Raw genomic sequence first — 20,481 nt, 5'->3', positions numbered from 1 at the left:
TTTCAACCAACTAAGCCCAGTTTAATTAACCATTTACAGTAATATGCTAAATTAAATATATAAATTAGTAATTCCCTCAGGATAAACAAATTCATTATACTTGCAAATTGTAAAATAACGAGAGATTAATGGAATCAACTGTGGGTTGCTAGGGAATGGAACTCTCTTCAGTTGAATGAGCATGCTATAAGACAGTTGGTAAGTGTTACTTTGAAGTTGGAATGATGTTTCCAAGTGGCAAGAAGCTGGATAATTTACAACATGGCTGATTTCTAATTCTGGCATCCCCAAAGCACTCTACCCTTCACCCTCGGTGTTAGAATTGAGACCCCACACATTGGGTCCTAATCTATATAACCATTTCTTTTCTGGAACCTTGTCACTGTGGAATTCCTTTCCCCACTTTGGTAGTCCACTCCAGACACTTCCTCATGCTTGGCAGCATCTCATTACAAACAACTCAAAATGCTGGAAATAAAGGTTAGTCAGCATTGGGGGAAAAGAGAAAGGGCAGCGTAACATTTTAGGTACACTCAAAACATTTTCACTTGCTGATATTTTCTCATTCTGACATTCTGAGGAAAGCACCTTGCCTCTTCCCCACAAAAACCATCCTGCAGCAGTAATGTGGGGCACAACCAGTATCTGGTTCCATTCATTAGCCTCTTCTACTGACTCTTTGTGGCTTGAGGGAATGGACCACGTGTCACTCTGGCACATGGTCTCAGACAGAATGAATACGCCAGATGGGTATAACGTGGCGATTTGAAGAGTGAAGCTTTCCCTGCTCTAATAGTACCTGTCCCCTCAGGACTGCTTCTGAATAATCTTGTGCTGTTAATGCAGCCAATCCCATATTAAAAGACGTCTGCACTGAATGAGTTTGCACACATCAATCAGATGAACAATTTCATTACATTATTGTTAGTTGAGTGAGGAATGTTGACCAGGACACCAGGAAATCTCTGCCTCTTCAATTGTGCCCTGGGATACTTAACGCTCAAATGAACCTCCAGCAGAAGCTGACACGGCAGTAGTTTAACATCTTACTGTCTGAACAAAGCCACAATCAGTCACAATAAAGGCTCAGTAAACTTTAGCTTGGGCTATTTTTGACGGTATTAAATGCCAGTGAGATTGTTTCCAAGTTTCTCTGTCTGAACCTGTGAGGAAAGTGTGGCTGCAGCTCTGTTCTGGTTGATTGAGATGCAATACACTGTAGCCTAGACATTGCTTCAAATAAGGGCTTTGGTGTTCACTTTCTAATATCTGACCTGCTGTGCAGACATACTTCTGTTTACCAGGCTTTCAACATAAGGACTTTTAAGAACTAACCAAAGCAAGCTTGTTCTTTTTTCACGGATCAATTTTATTCACCGTACGATATCCCTTAATCCTTTTCCTCAACAGACATTTAATTGTCTTGAGGCATTTGATACCCTTAATGTCCATCCACATTGATTTATTTCACAACTTGAATAAACTAGGCTTAGCCCCTCTTGCTTGCTGCAATAACTTTCTCATTCTAAGCTTTCACACTCAGAAATCATTGCAAGGCACGGATAAGGGCTTCCAATGGTCTTCATAAAGAGTGAAAAGTGATCTTATTCATTATCACATTCCTATTTTTCCAACTGCAGCTGCCAACATGTTCTTCATGTCGCTGATGTGGATGGAACCCCAAGTGATGTGCCAATCATTGTTGTGTAACCAGGCAAATCAATTGTTGTCTTGTCATCTAAAATCATAGTGCTAGAATCTGCCACAATCACATATCTTGCAGAAATAGCATTACAATTTTAGTGCAGTGACAGTGGGGGGCATTTTAATATCATATCCACTTGAATTGTGGAGGAATAAACTCTTAGATTTCCTTTTCTTAAAACTTCTATGATGCCATGAAAAAGAAACATCAGATGAAGTTCTGGTACTTTCAAGATCTGTTATAGGTGCTGAGGGCAATATGAAAGGATGTAAGCATTTCACAAGAAACCTTTTTCAGAACAATGAAGTACAATGGCTAGCACTGTTGCTTCAGGGACCCGGATTCGATTCCCGGCTTGGGTCACTGTCTGTGTGGAGTCTGCACGTTCTTCCCGTGTCTGCGTGGGTTTCCTCCCACAAATCCCCCAAAACATGCTGTTAGGTCATTTGGACATTCTGAATTCACCCTCAGTGTACCCGAACAGGTGCCGTAGTGTGGCGACTGGGGGATTTTCACAGTAACTTCATTGCAGTGTTTACATAAGCCTACTTGTGACATTAATAAAGATTATTATTATTGGCTTGTTTATTTTCCCCATAGAGTGCCAGTACCAATAGGTTAAATATGTCACGATGGCATAATGGTTAGCACTGTTGTCTCACAGCATGAGGGACCCAGGATCGATTCTAATCTCAGGCGTCTGTGTGGGTTTCCTCTGGGTGCTCCGGTTTCCTCCCACAGTCCAAGATGTGCAGGTTATGTGGATGGCCACGCTAAATTGTCCCCTAGAGTTAGGAGGTTAGGTGGGGTTAGATCTGTAGAGGGGTAGGTAGTATTGAGGAAGCAGGTGGGCTGCAGAAGGATTTGGACAGGCTAGGAGAGTGGGCAAAGAAGTGGCAGATGGAATACAATGTGGAAAAGTGTGAGGTTATGCACTTTGGAAGGAGAAATTGAGGCATAGACTATTTTCTAAATGGGGAGATGCTTAGGAAATCAGATGCACAAACAGACTTGGGAGTCCTTGTTCATGATTCTCTTAAGATTGCCGTGCAGGTTCAGTCGGTAGTTAGGAAGGCAAATGCAATGTTAGCATTCATGTCGAGAGGGCTAGAATACAAGACCAGGGATGGACTTCTGAGGCTGCATAAGGCTCTGATCAGACCCCATTTGGAGTATTATGAGCTGTTTTGGGCCCTGTATCTAAGGAAAGATGTGCTGGCCTTGGAAAGGGTCCAGGGGAGGTTCACAAGAATGATCCCTGGAATGAAGAGCTTGTTGTATGAGGAACAGTTGAGGACTTTGGGTATGTACTCATTGGAGTTTAGAAGGATGAGGGCGGATCTTATTGAAACTTACAAGATACTGCGAGGCCTGGAGAGAGTGGACGTGGAAAGGGTGTTTCCACTTGTAGGAAAAAATAGAAGCAGAGGACACCATCTCAGACTAAAGGGACGATCCTTTAAAACAGAGATGAGGAGGAATTTCTTCAGCCAGAGGGTGGTGAATCTGTGGAACTCGTGGCCGCAGAAGGCTGTGGAGGCCAAATTACTGAGTGTCTTTAAGGCAGAGATAGATAGGTTTTTGATCAATAAGGGGATCAAGGGTTATGGGGAGAAGGCAGAAGAATGGGATGAGAAAAATATCAGCCATGATTGATTGGCGGAGCAGACTCGATGGGCCAAGTGGCCTAATTCTGCTCCTACGTCTTGTTGGTGTAAACGTTTTGCTTTGGTAACATACTTGGCTATATGAATTAATGATTACTTTTTGCTACATGAACTTTTCTGCTGAGACAGTGAACTTTTCTGCTGAGACAGTGAACTTTGGACTAAGAGTGATTCTAACAGATATTAGAGACAATGGGTCAAGTAAGGACCAGTTCTCCATTTTCTTCAGGAACTGTTATTCTAAGCTGTCAAATCAGCTGCGACCGCATCCAGGACTGGCATCTCTTGACTTTAGGACTGGCAATCCATAACCTTATGACCTTATGTAATCATGCGCGCAACATATGGATTTGATAAATCTAAGCTTCTGTGTCACCAATTGATAGCCATATATGGCATGAAGTGAGATACTAAGAGAATAAGGATTTATAACTAAAAATGGTATGAACGGTGAAACAAAGAATTGATTGGCTGTATGTAAATGAGAATGCAAATTAATTCTGCTTTGAAAGTGTATATTAAGCCAGTTTAAGCCACAGCTCAGAGAGAAGGGTCCAGGACTTTCTCCCACAGCTCTGTAAACAATAAATTGTTTATTTTGCTCACGTTGTGAGCAAAAATATTTGTGAATATTTTTCACCCAACAGTCTTCTGGCCTTATGGGTTACGGAGATAGGGTGGGGGAGTGGGCCTAGATAGAGTTGTTTTCCAGAGGGTTGGTATAGACTCGATGGGCCGAATCACCTCCTTCTGCACTGTAGGAATTCTATGCTTCTATTCTATGTCATGCCCAGCAGCAACACTTCTGTAACATCCAGGTACAATTTTGTCCATACATGTACACTGGGTTATGGCAATTACAAATCTGCCTGGTAGACAAACATTGAAAAAATACTTTCTGCACACATTGCAAGGGGGTAATCTGATGTATTCTTACTTACATCTTGTGGCACCTGGATATATGCAAAAGTATATTCTGTGGCCTGAACAGGCAGGACTCGTATGCTGAAGGCAGGCGGCAGAACACCTAGGCGAGTGGATGCCACACACTCTTTCTAAGGGAGGGAAAGAACAACAACAATCAGCATAGGGCTTAGCACATAGTCCTACATCAAAACAACTTACATTTATACAGTCCCTTTAATGTAGACTTTCTACAGGAGCATTATCAGGCAAAATCTGACAATGAGTTACATAAGACAGGCGATCAAAAACTTGGTCAAAGGAATGAAACAGGGGGAAGAGGGATAGAGAGTCTGAAAGGTTAACGGCGGGAATTCTAGAGCTTATAGCCTAGGCAGCTGAACACAAGGCTGTTAACTGTGAAGTGAAAGAAATTGGGAAAATGCATGAAGCCAGAATTGGAGGAGTGTGGAATGTTATGATGTCAGCTGATGTTAGGGGCTGGTTTATCACAGTGGGTTAAACAGCTGACTTGTAATGCAGAACAAAATCAGCAATGCGGGTTCAATTCCCGTACCGGCCTTCCCAAACAGGCGCCGGAATGTGACGACTAGGGGCTTTTCACAGTAGATTCATTGAAGCCTACTTGTGACAATAAGCGATTATTATTAGTATTATTTCTACTGAACAAGTCAGATCCCAGGGTTAGAGGGTGGCACGGTGGCTCAGTGGTTAGCACTGCTGACGCACAGCGCTGAGGACCCAGATTCGATGCCGGCCTCGGGTCACTGTCCGTGTGGAGTTTGCTCATTCTCTCAGTGTCTGCGTGGGTCTCACCCCCACAGCCCAAAGATGAGCAGGATAGGTGGATTGGCCAGGCTAAATTGTTCCTGAATTGGAAAAATTTAAAAAGTCAGATTCCAGGGTGGATTGATTGATCCTAACTTTAATTTTTTGTTTAGAAACATGGAGCGCGGCTACTGAACAGAGTCACAGGAGTCTGCTGATGAACATTTTACAAAAGAATAAAACAATTGTTAAACAAGGGAAGATTAACTATAATGCACTCTTCTTTCACCCCAACTCTATCCTTGCAGATGTATACTGATTCAGAAGGATGATACAAGTTATAAAATCTTATCTTATACTCTGATGTTCACAGTAAGTACATAGTCCATGTAAACCAATAGGCAAACTGTTGTCTGGCACCCCACACTTTGAAACCAATGACAAATGCTACCCAAAACAACTTTGACAGATTTCTCAGCAATTCCCCCAGGCGCTTGTCATACTGTGAGCCAACTGGTCTGACTGAAACTCCATCTTTTATGTGAGGGTTTCCAATCTGTACGCTCAAAGAACACATCTTGGAATCTTCTGCTAAACAACACTTTCTCTCAGATGTCTCTACCAAGGATCCACCTCCAAAGTTTCAACCTTCTGATGTTCTTCTTCCCCAGAGTGCCAAGTGTATTCAAGCTTTGTCTTCCACGCATCTTTCAGATAGCCAGCCATGCCAATAGAACAGCACTGCTTCACATCCGTAGTAAGGAGTCACCAACCTTTGGGTCTCCTTGGATCTTCTGACTTCACAAAAGCCCCTTTTGCTTTAAGTCTGCTTCCTGCAACTCTGTCTCTTTAATTCAAAGTCTCTTTGTCTGCTCTGTACTTTAATTTCACTCAACAGAACCTGGTATTGATCCCTGATTCCTGTCTTTCTTCCTTGCCATGGATGTCATCTTGGGACTTTATCCTGTCCCTCCTTGGTTTTTGGAACTTTCTTCCTTAGTTTGGGATGTGTTTTTTTGTCCCTTTGCATTGTCCTGCCTATTCTGGTACTTTGTGTGGAATATTGCCTCTAACAAAACTAAAACTGCTTTTGCTGTTTATGTGGATCCCTGGCTGTTAGGAAACGACACTTCAATTTCCTACTTTAAAAGTCGTAAAACCTCATTATAAAACACAGGCATCTTTTAAAGTGAAACTGGAATTAACGTCTCTTTAACACACAACTGCAGAAATATAAAGTTAGCTTAAACTCAAAGCTTTGCTTATGCCCAACACAGATAAATACAAATATAAATTACCGAAACTATATCTATTTCCCAACAAGATATCTAAGAGGTGTCGGGTTGGAGGTTACGGAGGTGGGGATTAGGGGGCGAGGCTGTTGAGTAATTTAAACACAAATAAGAGACTTTCAGGCATTGCCAATGTAGCTAGGTCAGCAAAGGGGTGATGAATGAACAGAATTTTATGCAAACGAGGATACAGGAAGCAGAGTTTTGGATGAACACAATCTTACTGAGGGTGGTAAGTGAAAGGCTATACAGGAAACCATTGGAATGGTTTTTTAAAAAAAGTGTTTTTATTAAGGTTTTGCAAAATTTTTCATAATAAAACAGTAGTAACAATAACAAAACAAACTAGAGTGAACATTAACAGAGTGCAAAAAGAGAATATACAATAACAATTAAATTGACATTACCCCACCCGACTCAGTCTTCCCACACCATCCCAATGAAGCACTCAGCCCCCCCCCCCCCCCCGACGGATTGCTGCTGCTGCTGACATTTTAATTTTCCCCCGAGAAAACCGACAAACGGCTGCCACCTCGGAGAGAACCCTAGCATAGACCCTCTGAAGGCAAACTTTATTTACTCGAGGCTGAGAAACCCAGCCATGTCGTTAACCCAAGTCTCTACACTCGGGGGTTGAGTCCCTCCACATTAATAAAATCCGTCTCCGGGCTACTCGGGAGGCAAAGGCCAAGACGTCGGCCTCTTTTGCCCCCTGAACTCCCAGGTCTACTGACACTCCAAAGATCGCTATCTCTGGACTCGACACCACCCGTGTGTTAAGCACCTTGGACATTGCCCTCGCGAACCCTTGCCAGAACTCTCTAAGCTCCGGGCATGCCCAAACCATGTGGACATGGTTTGCAGGGCTGCCCTTGCACCTCATACAATTGTCTTCTACCCAAAAAAACTTGCTCATTCTCACTGCCATCATGTGTGCCTGGTGGACCATCTTAAACTGAATTAGACTGAGCCTGCCACATGATGAGGAGGAATTAACTCTGCCCAGGGCCTCTGCCCACAGACCCGCTTCCAACTCCTCACCTAGCTCCTCCTCCCACTTGCCCTTGAGCTCCTCCACCGGGGTTTCCTCCGCCTCCTGTAGTTCCTGGTAGATATCCGAACCCTTCCCCTCCCCCACCCAGGTGCCGGAGACCGCCCTGTCCTTTATCCTCAGTGGCAGCAGCGTTGAAAGGCCACTACCTGTTTTTTCAGGAAGGCTCGTACTTGCAGATATTTAAAGGCGTTTCCTGGCGGCAGATTAAATTTGTCCTCTAGCGCCTTCAAACTGGGAAAGTTTCCGTCTATGAACAGATCTCCCATTCTTCTGATGCCTGCCCTCTGCCAGCTCTGGAACCCACCATCCATCCTACCCGGGACACACCTGTGGTTGTTACATATGGGGGTCCAGACCGACGCTCCCTCCACCTTCTTGTACCTCCTCCACTGTCCCCAGATCCGCAGTGTCGCCACCACCACCAGACTTGTGGAGTAAAGGGTCGGCGAGAACGGCAAAGGAGCCGTTATCAAAGCCCCCAGACTAGCACCTTGACATGACGCCACCTCCAGGTGCTACTATTGGAATGTTTTGAAGAATGACATCTATATCTGAATTTCAAGTACTAATTTTAGAGAAAACAAGTGGGTGGCACTGTGGCATAGCGGTTAGCACTGCTGCTTCACAGCACCAGGGACCCAGGTTCGATTCCTTCCCTTGGTGACTGTCTGTGTGGAATTTGCTCATTCTCCCCATGTCTGTGTGGGTTTCCTCTGGGTGCTCTGGCTGGTTTAGCACAGGGCTAAATCACTGGCTTTGAAATCAGGCCAAGGCAGGCCAGCAGCATGGTTCAATTCCCGTACCAGCCTCCCCGAACAGGCGCCAGAATGTGGCGACTAGGGGCTTTTCACAGTGACTTCATTTGAAGCCTACTTGCGACAATAAGCGATTTTCATTTAATTTCATTTCATTTCCTCCCACAGTCCAAAGATGTGCAGGTTAGGTAGTCTGACCATGTTAAATTGCCCCTTAGTGTCCAAAGATGTGCAGGTTGGGTGGGGTTATGAGGTTGCAGGGATAGGTCGGGGTAGTGGGCCTCAGTAGAGTGCTCTTTTGGAGGGTCGATGCAGACTTGATGGGCTGAATGGCCTTCTTCTGCACTGTTGGGATTCTATTCTATGGAAGTAATAACACTGTATTGTGCTGATCACAAAGCAGCAAAACAAATGTAGGAGGATTAGAGATCATTAAAGAAAGTTTGAGACAGGTGCTTTTAAAATCAAATTATACATATTCCTTCTTTCCCCTTTCCTAAGGGACTGGAGTTTACTGGATTAGGACTTCACAGGCATCAGCTCTCCAGAATATCAGCCATTGTTCATGTGCATGTCAGGTCTGCAAGCCATTCAACTGTGTAGAACAACACAGATAGTTGTACTCTGTGCATACCCAGAGCACACTTGCGGCAGGGGTCAGTGGGCAGTAATGAGGAGAAGGAATAAAGCTGGCACTGCCAGCTAGGTTCATATCTGGGAATGAATAAAAACAAAGTTAACCTGGTACTCAGGAGGGTAGAAGCTCGGTCCTCACGATCTACACGACTTATAAGTATGGTCAATGGATTTGGATTCCAGTCAGACCCCAAGTGTAGGATCCGGGGTACACAAACTGAAATATGAATGTGTTAGAAAACAAGGTTGTATCTGGATTTCATTTTTTATTCAGGGCTCCATTTTGTGGTTAAAAGACAGCTTCTGCAGAAACAAAAGTTTTGGGAGATCGAGAGGCTTGGCCACCCTCCTGTGAGCAAGGCAATTGTAAAGCGAGCTCTCGCACAGCCTTTACATCACTGCGTGTGTTGTCGCTGAGTATCGTTTACCCTCGTAAGTAAATTAAATGAAAGGTTGAGTCTAGAACTCTTATTTTTGAACAAGCGATAACGGCTCCAAGCTCATCACTCTAGCGTGTCCAACAGTAAAAGCAAATGGCAAACATATGTGAGGCCACGAGAGTGACTAATACGTATAGAAACCTCGAGTGCCAGATATACCTATGGCCGAGCCATACCCACTTTCACACTTCAAATCCCACATTAGGATTCTTGAAAATCTGGCAGAAGTCTCAAGAGCTGTCAATGTTTGAGACTAAATGTGTGAATAAGGTGAAGTTACAATGTATTTGAGCAAAACTGTCGTTTGAAAATGACTTAATTTTTAAAAAATCCTCCCCGTCTGTCAGTGTAAAGAAAATGATGCTCAGTATTTTTGATAATTATAACTTCATTTCTACCTGATTGCTGGCTTTGATTCTTTCAGCTTCACAGCAGAAAGCCAGGAATTGATGGAAGGTAGTGACACTAGTTGAAACCAGCATTCATTGCAAGGAAAGGGTTGGAGGTTTACGACTTCATAGATGAGAGAAAAAAAAACATTCAATTCCCTTGTGTGCTCAATTCAGATACAAATTCCAGTGGTGATATATATTTAAAGGCACAGATGTGCAGAGTAGTATTTCAGCACATCTTCAAACCAACGGGATCATCTGGGGTTGGTGGGGTATGTTTAAAAAGAGTCCTACCTGATTATACTTCTACCTTTGAACCTGTATGACCAACAGCTGCTCTTCCGTTTGATGTAGATCTGGAGAGCTGTGTGCAGAGACCTGTGAGCTGAAGAGGTTTTTTTTTGCTGTGATGTAGAACCACTTCAGTGCTGCAGAAGCAATTTGCCAGAGCGGTGGCAATCTGTGCATCAAGCAACTGATGCAAAACTCACAACAGCTGCTGATAAGCTAGAAACATATCACTAACTGTTTGCCTTGCCTTTTTTCAGTCATGGGACTGTTAACTGCCAAAATTAAGTCTAGAAATTAAGAGTTTGTGCAGCACTTTTATTTAAATCCCAAAGATTTTTCTATAGCGTACTCCGTACTGTAATGTCAAATTGTGGCAGCCAATTTACACATGCAGCAAGGTCTCACAAACAACAATGTGATAATAGTTAGATAATCTGTTTTTAGGTGATGGATACATATTGGCTGGGACATGGGGTTAACTTCCCTTCTCGTTAACACACGATCAGGTCTGAAGAGATGAGCGCAATCCTCAATTGCTGACCTCGGTCTCATTTACCTCACCACCAGTAACTGTGTGGCATTTGCACTTTCTCCCCTGCATCTGCGAGGGTTTCCTCCGGGTGCTCCGGGTTCCTCCCACAGTCCATGCTGGATTGGCCATGCTAATTGCCCCTTAGTATAAGGTCAGGTTGGGTTACGGGGATAGGGTGGAGGCATGGGCCGAGGTAGGGTGCTCTTTCCAAGGGTTGGTGCAGACTCGATGGGCTGAATGGCCTCCTTCTGCAATGTAAGGATACTATGATTTCTATGAACATTGTTGCAAGTTTAGATCTAACGTTGGCCCAGATTGTTCAGAGATAAGTACAGAGTACAGCACCCTCAACGCTGTTCTAAGTGTCTTACCAACTACAGCGTTTGTATTGCGGGAGTGGCAAAATTACAATTACTGATTCCCACACGGGGGGGTCAAAGGGATGGCGGGGGAAGCCGGGATCAGCAGGCGTCAGCTGACTTACGGGAGTGATATGGGGGGAGCAAAAAATCTAGACAGGGGTCTAGCGGGGGGGGGGGGGGGGGGGGGGGGGAGGGGGGGGAAACAAGGTTGCTGCTGCACTGGCCGAAAGGGAATGGGACACAGAAGAGGTGGCCGGGACGGAGGTGAGGGAGACGCGGACACGGGACTGGCCCAGAAAAGGAGATGGCAAGGGACGTGGGTGGTGTTGGTAAATGTATACGCCCCGAACTGGGAAGATGCTGGATTTATGAAGCGCATGTTGGGGCGCATCCCGGACCTGGAGGTAGGAGGACTGATAATGGGAGGGGACTTCAACACAGTGCTGGACCCAGCACTAGACCGCTCCAGATCAAGGACGGGAAAGAGGCCGGCGGCGGCCAGGGTGCTCAGGGGGTTTATGGACTAGATGGGGGGAGTGGACCCATGGAGGTTCACAAGACCGCAGGCCAGGGAATTTTCTTTCTTCTCCCACGTGCACAAGGCCTACTCCCGGATAGACTTCTTTATGCTGGGCAGGGCGCTCATCCCGAGGGTGGAGGGGACGGAGTATTCGGCCATAGCCGTTTCGGACCATGCCCCGAACTGGGTGGAAGTGGGGCTGGGAGAGGAGAAAGACCAACGCCCGTTGTGGCGGATGGATGTGGGACTGTTGGCAGATAAGGTGATGTGTGGTAAGGTAAGGGGGTGTATTGAAAGGTACTTGGAGGCCAACGACAACGGGGAGGTGCGAGTGGGGGTGGTATGGGAGGCGTTGAAGGCGGTGATCAGGGGAGAGCTAATCTCCATCAGGGCTCATAGGGAGAGGACAGAGGGCATGGAAAGGGAGCAGTTAGTGGAGGAGATTTTGCGAGTGGACAGGAGATACGCAGAGGCCCCGGAGGAAAGATTACTTGGGGAAAGGCGACGGCTCCTGACGGAGTTTGACCTGTTGACCACGGGGAAGGCGGAGGCACAGTGGAGGAAGGCGCAGGGGGCGACCTACGAGTACGGGGAAAAGGCCAGTCGGATGCTGGCACACCAGCTCCGTAAGAGGGCGGTAGAGAGGGAAATAGGGGGAGTCAACGATGGTGGGGGAGCTATGGTCCAGAGTGCAACGGAAATAAATAAGGTATTTAAAGCCTTCTACGAAGAGCTGTACAGATCCCAGCCCCCAGGGGGAGAAGAGGGGATGGGAAGATTCCTGGACCAACTGCGGTTCCCGAGGGTGGAGGACCAAGAGGTGGCTGGTTTGGGGGCACCAATCGGGTTGGAGGAGCTGAGTAAGGGTTTGGGGAGCATGCAGGCGGGGAAGGCCCCGGGGCCGGACGGGTTCCCGGTGGAGTTTTATAGAAAGTATGCGGACCTGTTGGCCCCGTTACTAGTGAGGACCTTTAACGAGGCAAGAGAGGAGGGGACCCTGCCCCCGACAATGTCGGAGGCGACAATTTCCTTGATCCTGAAGCGAGACAAGGACCCACTGCAATGTGGATCGTACAGACCGATTTCGCTCCTAAATGTGGACGCTAAGCTATTGGCAAAAGTGCTGGCCACGAGGATTGAGGACTGTGTCCCAGGGGTGATACATGAGGACCAGACGGGATTTGTAAAGGGCAGGCAATTAAATACGAATGTGCGGCGGCTCTTAAACGTGATAATGATGCCATCGGAGGAGGGAGAGGCGGAGATAGTGGCAGCCATGGACGCGGTAAAGGCCTTTGACCGAGTTGAGTGGGAGTACCTCTGGGAGGTGTTGCGTAGGTTTGGGTTCGGGGGAGGGTTTATTAGCTGGGTTAAGCTCCTCTACAGCGCCCCGGTGGCGAGTGTGGTGACGAACCGGCGGAGGTCGGAGTACTTTCAGCTGTACCGAGGAACGAGGCAGGGGTGCCCTTTGTCCCCCCTGTTGTTTGCATTGGCGATCGAACCCTTGGCCATATCACTGAGGGAGTCTAATAAATGGAGGGGGGGGGGGGGAGAAGAGAGCATCAGGTGTCGCTATACGCGGACGACCTGCTGCTGTATGTGGCGGACCCAATGGAGGGGATGGTGGAGGTCATGCAGACTTTGAGGGAGTTTGGGGAGTTCTCGGGCTATAAGCTCAATGTAGGGAAGAGCGAGCTTTTTGTACTACAGGCAGGGGACCAAGCAAGAGGGATAGGGGACCTACCGCTGAGGAGAGCGGAGGGGGGTTTTTGGTATCTAGGGATCCAGATAGCCAGGAGCTGGGGGGCCCTACACAAACTAAATCTGACGAGGTTGGTGGACCAAATGGAGGTGGACTTCAAAAGATGGGACATGTTGCCGCTCTCGTTGGCGGGTAGAGTGCAGTCGGTCAAAATGGCGGTCCTTCCGAGGTATTTGTTTGTGTTCCAGTGCCTCCCCATCGTGATCACCAAAGGCTTTTTCAAGAGAGTAGGTAGGAGTATTATGGGGTTTGTGTGGGCGAACAAAACCCCGAGGGTAAGGAGAGGGTACTTGGAGCGCAGTAGGGACCGAGGAGGGCTGGCGCTGCCAAACCTAGGGAGCTACTACTGGGCAGCAAATGTGGCGATGATCCGTAAGTGGGTTATGGAGGGGGAGGGGGGGCGGCATGGAAGAGGATGGAAATGGCATCCTGCAAAGGAACGAGCTTGGGGGCGCTGGTGACGGCGCTGTTGCCGCTCTCGCCATCAAAGTGCACCACGAGCCCGGTGGTGGCGGCAACGTTAAGGATCTGGGGCCAGTGGAGACAGCATAGGGGTGCAGTGGGAGCCTCGGTGTGGTCCCCGATCAGGGGTAACCACCGGTTTGTCTCGGGGAAGATGGACGGGGGGTTCCAGGGCTAGCACCGGGCGGGGATTAGAAGAATGGAGGACCTGTTCATCGACGGGACATTTGCGAGCCTAGGGGCACTCACTGGAGGAGACATTTGAGCTACCCCCGGGAAATGCATTCAGATATATGCAGGTGAGGGCTTTTGCGAGGCGACAGGTCAGGGAATTCCCGCTGCTCCCGACACAGGAAATTCAAGACAGGGTGATCTCGGGTGTATGGGTCGGGGAGGGCAAGGTTTCGGCAATACACCAAGAGATGAAAGAAGAGGGGGAAGCGCTAGCAGAAGAGTTGAAGGGTAAATGGGAGGAGGAGTTGGGGGAGGAGATCGAGGAAGGTTTGTGGGCTGATGCCCTGGGTAGGGTCAATTCCTCCTCCTCATGTGCCAGGCTCAGCCTGATACAATTCAAGGTGGTTCACAGAGCGCACTTGACGGGGGCGAGGTTGAGTAGGTTCTTTGGGGTAGAGGACAGATGTGGAAGGTGTTCAGGGAGTCCGGCGAACCATGTCCATATATTTTGGTCATGCCCGGCACTGGAGGGGTTCTGGAGAGGAGTGGCGGGAGCAATATCTCAGGTGGTGAAAGTCCGGGTCAAGCCAAGCTGGGGGCTAGCAATATTTGGAGTAGTGGACGAGCCGGGAGTGCAGGAGGCGAAAGAGGCCGGCATTCTGGCCTTTGCGTCCCTAGTAGCCTGGCGAAGGATCTTGCTAATGTGGAAGGAGGCGAAGCCCCCTAGCGTGGAGGCCTGGACAAACGACATGGCTGGGTTCATAAAGTTGGAAAGGATTAAGTTTGCCTTAAGGGGGTCTGCGCAGGAGTTCTACAGGCGGTGGCAACCGTTCCTAGACTACCTCGTGGAGCGTTAGAGGAAGGTCAGTCAGCAGCAGCAGCAACCCTGGGGGAGGGAACGAGAGATTGTTTGGGGGGACGGACGAGCGGGGAATAACATGGAGGGTGGGGGAAACTGGCACGAATGGGCGAGAGCCAATGTATAAAGCTCTGTAAATATTTCATCTTACCATGTATATACCTTGCTCAGGGCGATTTTGCGTTATTTTGTTACGGGGGGAGGGGGGGGGGGGGTTCATTGTTTGTAAGGGGAAAAAATTGTTTTGTTTTGTTAAAAAACTTTAATAAATATATTTTCAAAAAAAAAAAAAATTACAATTACTGGACCATATGCAGCCTATCGGCTCCAGCTATGCATTCGAGAAAACTCTGTTTGGAGTTTTATTATGTGTTAGCGTGACCTGTTTGATTTTTGTGGGCCCAGAAAACCTGTTATTGCCGTTGCTAAGATCTTTTTATTCTTAATTTGAGATATATGCAGATAAACATAAAATTGAATGATACATCACAGAAGTGGGCAATTCAGCTAATTGCGCCTGTGTCAGATTATAACTTTTAAAATGAGCTGCAAGGCTTAATGATGTATAGCCGAGCAGCGCAGGGTGATAAAAGGCTTTGATGGTGCTGTTCTACAACATTAGTGTGACATTTGTATTTCCTGCATTGTCCTTATGGCTTTGGTTCATGAGATTGCAAATTTGGTAATAATTATAGGCAGTGTTTTCCTGCAGAGACAAGAGTAACTAGGAACCTGACTGCCTCCACCTCATTTACTTTTTTAATTTTTAAAAATATAAATTTAAAGTACCCAATTTATTTTTCCAATTAAGGGGCAATTTAGTGTGGCCAATCCACCTACCCTGCACATCTTTGGGTTGTGGGGGCGAAACCCACGCAAACACGGGGAGAACGTGCAAACTCCACACGGACAGTGGCCCAGAGCCGGGATCGAACCTGGGACCTCGGCGGCGTGAGGCTGCAGTGCTAGCCACTGCACCACAGTGTTGCCCGCCTCCATCTCATTTACAACTGACAGGAACAATTTTGAATTGTTGGAAAGACAGGGTTACAACTGACTGCGCCTTGTGATCCTTGTGTTAGACCAACATGTGGGCAGATCATAAGCCATCTGTAGTTTTAAGAGTTTCAGAATGCTTGGGCACTGTATTGACAATGATCAATATCTGTACAGATCTTTGAGAATGTCTGTTTGGCTCTTTGATTCACTTAAGCTGGTTGCCTGTCAATTCCGCATGAGTCAGAAGTTTTAAGAGTTTAAAAAAAGAATTGTCCCTTTTGTTTCCTTGTCTGAAAGAATTTGGGCCATTCCACTGATAGACTGTGCTACAAAGCTGATTCTTCTTCTGCGAGTTATGAACATGTGTGCCACTCAGTATCACAGCCCAGTCTGATCCCATCCTTGTGCGATTTGCTATTCCCAGAGGTGGTTAGTTCTTATCTACAAGGACAAGTTATGTTTAATTCAGTGAGGTGGAAGTGAATTTTTGATCGCTCTTCTATGAAAGCAGCATTGGGCAATATGTTCCCTCCTTCTTGGAGCGAGATGATCAGCACATCACTTTGCATGTCTGGGTTGAGGCTACAGTTCGATCAATAGGAACAATTTTAATAAGTATGTCTGTTGAAGGAGAATCATAACTAAAAGAGATAAATGTTGAATTCAAATTCAGGGAGAACATTTATGAAACTTTGATTTGTGGCAGGCATGGAAACAATCATTGCAAATAACCCCATTTTCTCATGAGCGGGGAAATAATGCTGGTAACAGCAGCAGGATTAAGGAATTGGCTACTTCGGGTTTTCTGTCCTTTTTTTTTTACCATGTAGTTAATGTTCTTAAAAGGTTTTCTTTCTTACACTAAACATGCCATACTCTTACAGTGGATAGAGGTCTTTAAGCTTATGGAAGGCTTTATTAGGGTAGATGTAGAGAAGGTGTTTCCACACAGGGAAGACCAAAGGTAGAAGGCATAATCACAATGAGAGTGCTGCAAAAGGTCAGATGGATTTTGGATACTTACGTTGCCGTAATCAATGTAGAAGACATGGACTTTGGCAGGCGATTCAACCTTTTCCACTCGAGCTCTGTACCTGTTTTGAAAACACAACAGAGGAATTAGTGATATAACAAGTTAATTTGGGGTCAGTTCATAGCAAAGCCTGGTGCTGAGATCTGGCCTTTGTGTTCGGCCCACAGTACCAAACAAGTAATATACAAGTAGACAACATACTACAACAGTAGCTGGTCTTAAAAGGGCACTGTCAAAGTTGCTTTTGCATGGGAGTTCCTGGTTTGCATGAATCTGGCCCCGAAATATCTACGTTGTTGTCATTCTCAACAGGTCACATACTGTGAGATGTCTACAAGACTTTGAAGTTCTGTTTGTCTGTGTGATTGTAAGGCACAGTTATAAATGCGATTTTAATAAGGACGCGGGAGTCCAAATGAGAAGAACAAAGTTTTATTTACATACAGAATATTTACATTCTCCGGTAGACCCCTACAGGATACTTCCCTGGTTGGTGACTTACTGGCCGACCTAATATATTCTGGGTGATTGAGATACTCCGCTCCTAGTTGGGGAGCTCATACTCCACAAAGAGCATGGGGAAGATGAGCATTCCCACCCCATAGGCCCCTTGCAGGATATTACATTCCTCCCACCCCAAGGTCCGACAACCTCCTCTGCGAGGAATGAGACGGAGGAGCAGGCGGATGACGTCGGAGTCTTTTTGGCTCTGGTAAGTCCTTATGGAACTGATGTGCCAGATCAGTCACTGTATACCGCGCCGGTGAACGCCGTCAGCGGCAGGAATGATGTGGCAGACGATTGTCAGAAGGCGGCTGAACTGTGGAATCGCCACGACCTCCGAGCTCTGCGTCCCCATCTCGAAGTCGGATAAGACAACGTCAGGCATGTCAGCATCGAGAGAAACTGGAGATGTCACAGCAGGCTAGTCCAGCAATGGAGCCGGAGGATCCAGAGCAGTTTTCTTTTGAGGCACTTCACGAGGGAGCAACCTGTGAGCGAATGTGATCCAGGTATCGTTTTATTAGGTGATCTAGGTATCGTTTTATTAGGTGCCCCCGGACCAGAACGTGGCATGAGACCAGCCCCGTTTGGTGGATGACAAACCCTGAGAGCCAGCGAGCACCGTCATTGAAGATACGCATGATCACCATATCGTCAGGTGCAAAGCAGCGAAGAGGTCAACGTCGAACTAGGTGTGGTGCTCTTCACATTGCTAAATTCAGGATGGTTGGCGTAGTGTTCACAAAGACTACAAAATAGCTTGAACAAAGCTATAAATTTATTAACACTACTAATTTGGATTCGACAGATACTCCTAAAGAATACACAGTTGACTATTGACATATTAACTACACTCATCTACAATTAATCGCTATACTGTTATAACTATGATCTGCTCTTACTCACACTATCTTTACTTCTGTCTGTCTCTAGCTAACTCCAGCACTACTCTCTCCCCACAAGGCTTAACATCAATGCCTTATATACTTGCAACTGTTGCTCCCTCCAGTGGCTATTCTAGACATTTCATTAACCTTTACAGTTCTTACATTTATGATAATACCACACTAGGCAACACCATTGCAGATCCTGGTTATGACGCACCTTTGCGTCTATGTCCAGCAGGATCAAACTCAGCCGTGTATGATGTCTACGGCCTATTAAAATCTCAGTGGGGGTTATCCCAGTTATTGCAGGTGCCGTGGTCCTGTATGAAAATAAAAATTGCCAGTCTTGTGTCCATTGAGCCGGATGTTTGTTTCTTGAGCCCCCGTTCAACTACTTTCATGGCCCTCTCTGCCAAACAATTCAAAGCTGGGTGATATTGGGCGGTGTGGATGTGGCGAATACCGTTGCTCTTCATAAAGGCGAAATATTCCTCACTCGTGAAGGAGGCCTGTAGCCGGTCATGAGTACTTCCGGAATTCCGTGGGTGGAAAAAGAAATGGGCAATCGCTCGATGGCCACCCAGGTGGTGATTGTCGCCAGCTTGTGGACCTCCAGCCACTTTGAGTGGGCGTCCAAGAAGACGAGGAACATCAAACCCAAGAAGGGACCAGTGAAATTGGCGTCCACGTGGGCCCACGTGCGTCCCTGCCATTCCCAAGGGTGCAGGGATGCGCTGCAGGGAATTTCTGGTCCTCATGGCAAACGGAGCACAACTCGGCCAAAGAATCGATATCTGTGTCCAATCCCAGGCACCAGGCGTAGCTTTCCGCCAGCCTCTTCAGGATGTCCGTTGTGAAGGTCATGTAGCATGGCACCCTGCCCCTTTGCCGGAACAACAACCCTGGTACCCCACAGCAGGATGCCGTCCCCCGCGGTCAACTCTGACGATTTTGAGGGAAAAGCCTTCAATTCCCCTGGTAGCTGCCGATGTTGCCCATCATATAGCACCAGATATAGCACCTTGGCAACTGCAGGGTTGGGCAGCGTCCGGTCATGAATACACGAGGCAGTAACGGGCAAGAAATCCATGAAGTGCAGGACAGCAATCACCTTATCCGCCGTAGGTGGATCCATGGATTTGACCCGTCACCTGAGTTTTATCCGACGGTATCAGCATGCGCAATCTGGGTCCCTGGGCGGTGCGCGAAAGAGTATTTGTAGGGAGCCAATATCAGAGCCCAGCGTTGAATCCTCGCAGGTGCCATAGGAGGGAACCTCTTGCCCTCACGGAAGAGGCTTGTGATCGGTGACAATGACAAAATGGCAGCGATTGGTGAAATCACTTTACACCGAGTACGACCACCAGACCCTCTTTGTCGATCCGGGCATACTTTCTTTTGGCTGCTGCCAGTGTCCGAGAGGCAAAAACGATTGGATGGTCATGGTCGTCGTCCATTTGATGCGACAAAACTGTCCCAATGCCATACAGGAAAGCATTGCACGTGACATACAATGGCTTTGACGAGTCGAAATGTGACAACACCCCTGAGAAAGACAACCACTTCACCTTGCTAATCGTCATATCCTGGGCCTTGCTCCAATCCCAAGGCTGGTGCTTTTTCAGAAGCAAGTGGAGGGAGGCGAGGGCAGTAGCCAGATTTGGAACGAAGCGCCCATAATTATTCACTAATCCATGGAAAGAGCATAAGTCCCATGGCATCTCGTGGAGTGGGGGCCATTTTGATTGCCCGTACCTTCTCGGCAACCTGCAGGCCATCTCGGTCCACCTGATATCCCAAATAGACCACTTTTCTCGTGCGGAACATGCACTTCGCGTGGCGCAGGTGGTCCCATATTCAGTAAGTCATTTCAACACTACCTCGAGGTTATGCCAATTTTCTTGTTCCGTGGCTCCTGTGACTAACACATCGGCTAAGTAAACTGTAACGTGCGGCAATCCACACAGGATGTTCTTCATGACCCGCTGAAAGACGGTATACGCTGAAGAGACTCTGAATGGATGTCAAGTGTGCGTATTAATGGTGAAGTTCTTCTGTGAGGTTTTATCGAGCTCCAGCTGTATAAAAGCGTGGCTCATGTCCAATTCTGTGAATATACAGCCTCAGGCCAATGTTGCAAGTAAATCCTCGATGCGAGGTAAAGGATAATGGTCTAACCTCAAAGCCAGGTTCATTGACAGCTTATAGTCTCCACAAAGGTGGACTGTCTTATCCGGCTTCATTATGAGGACTATCACCGCCATCCAATCAGCGAAGCGCACAGGCTGAATAATGCCCAAGATCTCCAGATACTGAGGTTCGGTCTCAACCTTCTCCACTATGGCTGGGGAACTGGGTGTGCACAAAAGTATCGGGGTTCGGCGCCCAGGTCCACTTGAAGTTTGGCCACGGCACCTTTAATGGTGCCCAAGCCAGGCTGGAAAACCTCCGGAAATTTGCTTA

At 47.1% G+C, this 20,481-nt stretch overlaps 1 protein-coding gene across 1 annotated transcript in view; it reads right to left on the bottom strand.

The window, feature by feature from the left end:
• Window positions 1-20,481, bottom strand: part of snd1 (staphylococcal nuclease and tudor domain containing 1) — a 1,317,969-nt gene that overhangs the window by 124,049 nt on the left and 1,173,439 nt on the right. Inside the window, exons 20-21 of the mRNA XM_072471188.1 lie at window positions 16,619-16,688; window positions 4,314-4,427 (exon numbers count right to left, since the gene is read on the bottom strand). Coding sequence (XP_072327289.1) covers window positions 4,314-4,427; window positions 16,619-16,688 — 184 coding nt within the window. The remainder of the gene's footprint in view (window positions 1-4,313; window positions 4,428-16,618; window positions 16,689-20,481) is intronic.

The sequence above is a fragment of the Scyliorhinus torazame genome, chromosome 13 (genome assembly GCF_047496885.1).
Source record: "Scyliorhinus torazame isolate Kashiwa2021f chromosome 13, sScyTor2.1, whole genome shotgun sequence".
NCBI classification, from domain to species: domain Eukaryota; kingdom Metazoa; phylum Chordata; class Chondrichthyes; order Carcharhiniformes; family Scyliorhinidae; genus Scyliorhinus; species Scyliorhinus torazame.
This window is presented reverse-complemented; position numbering and strand designations above follow the sequence as displayed.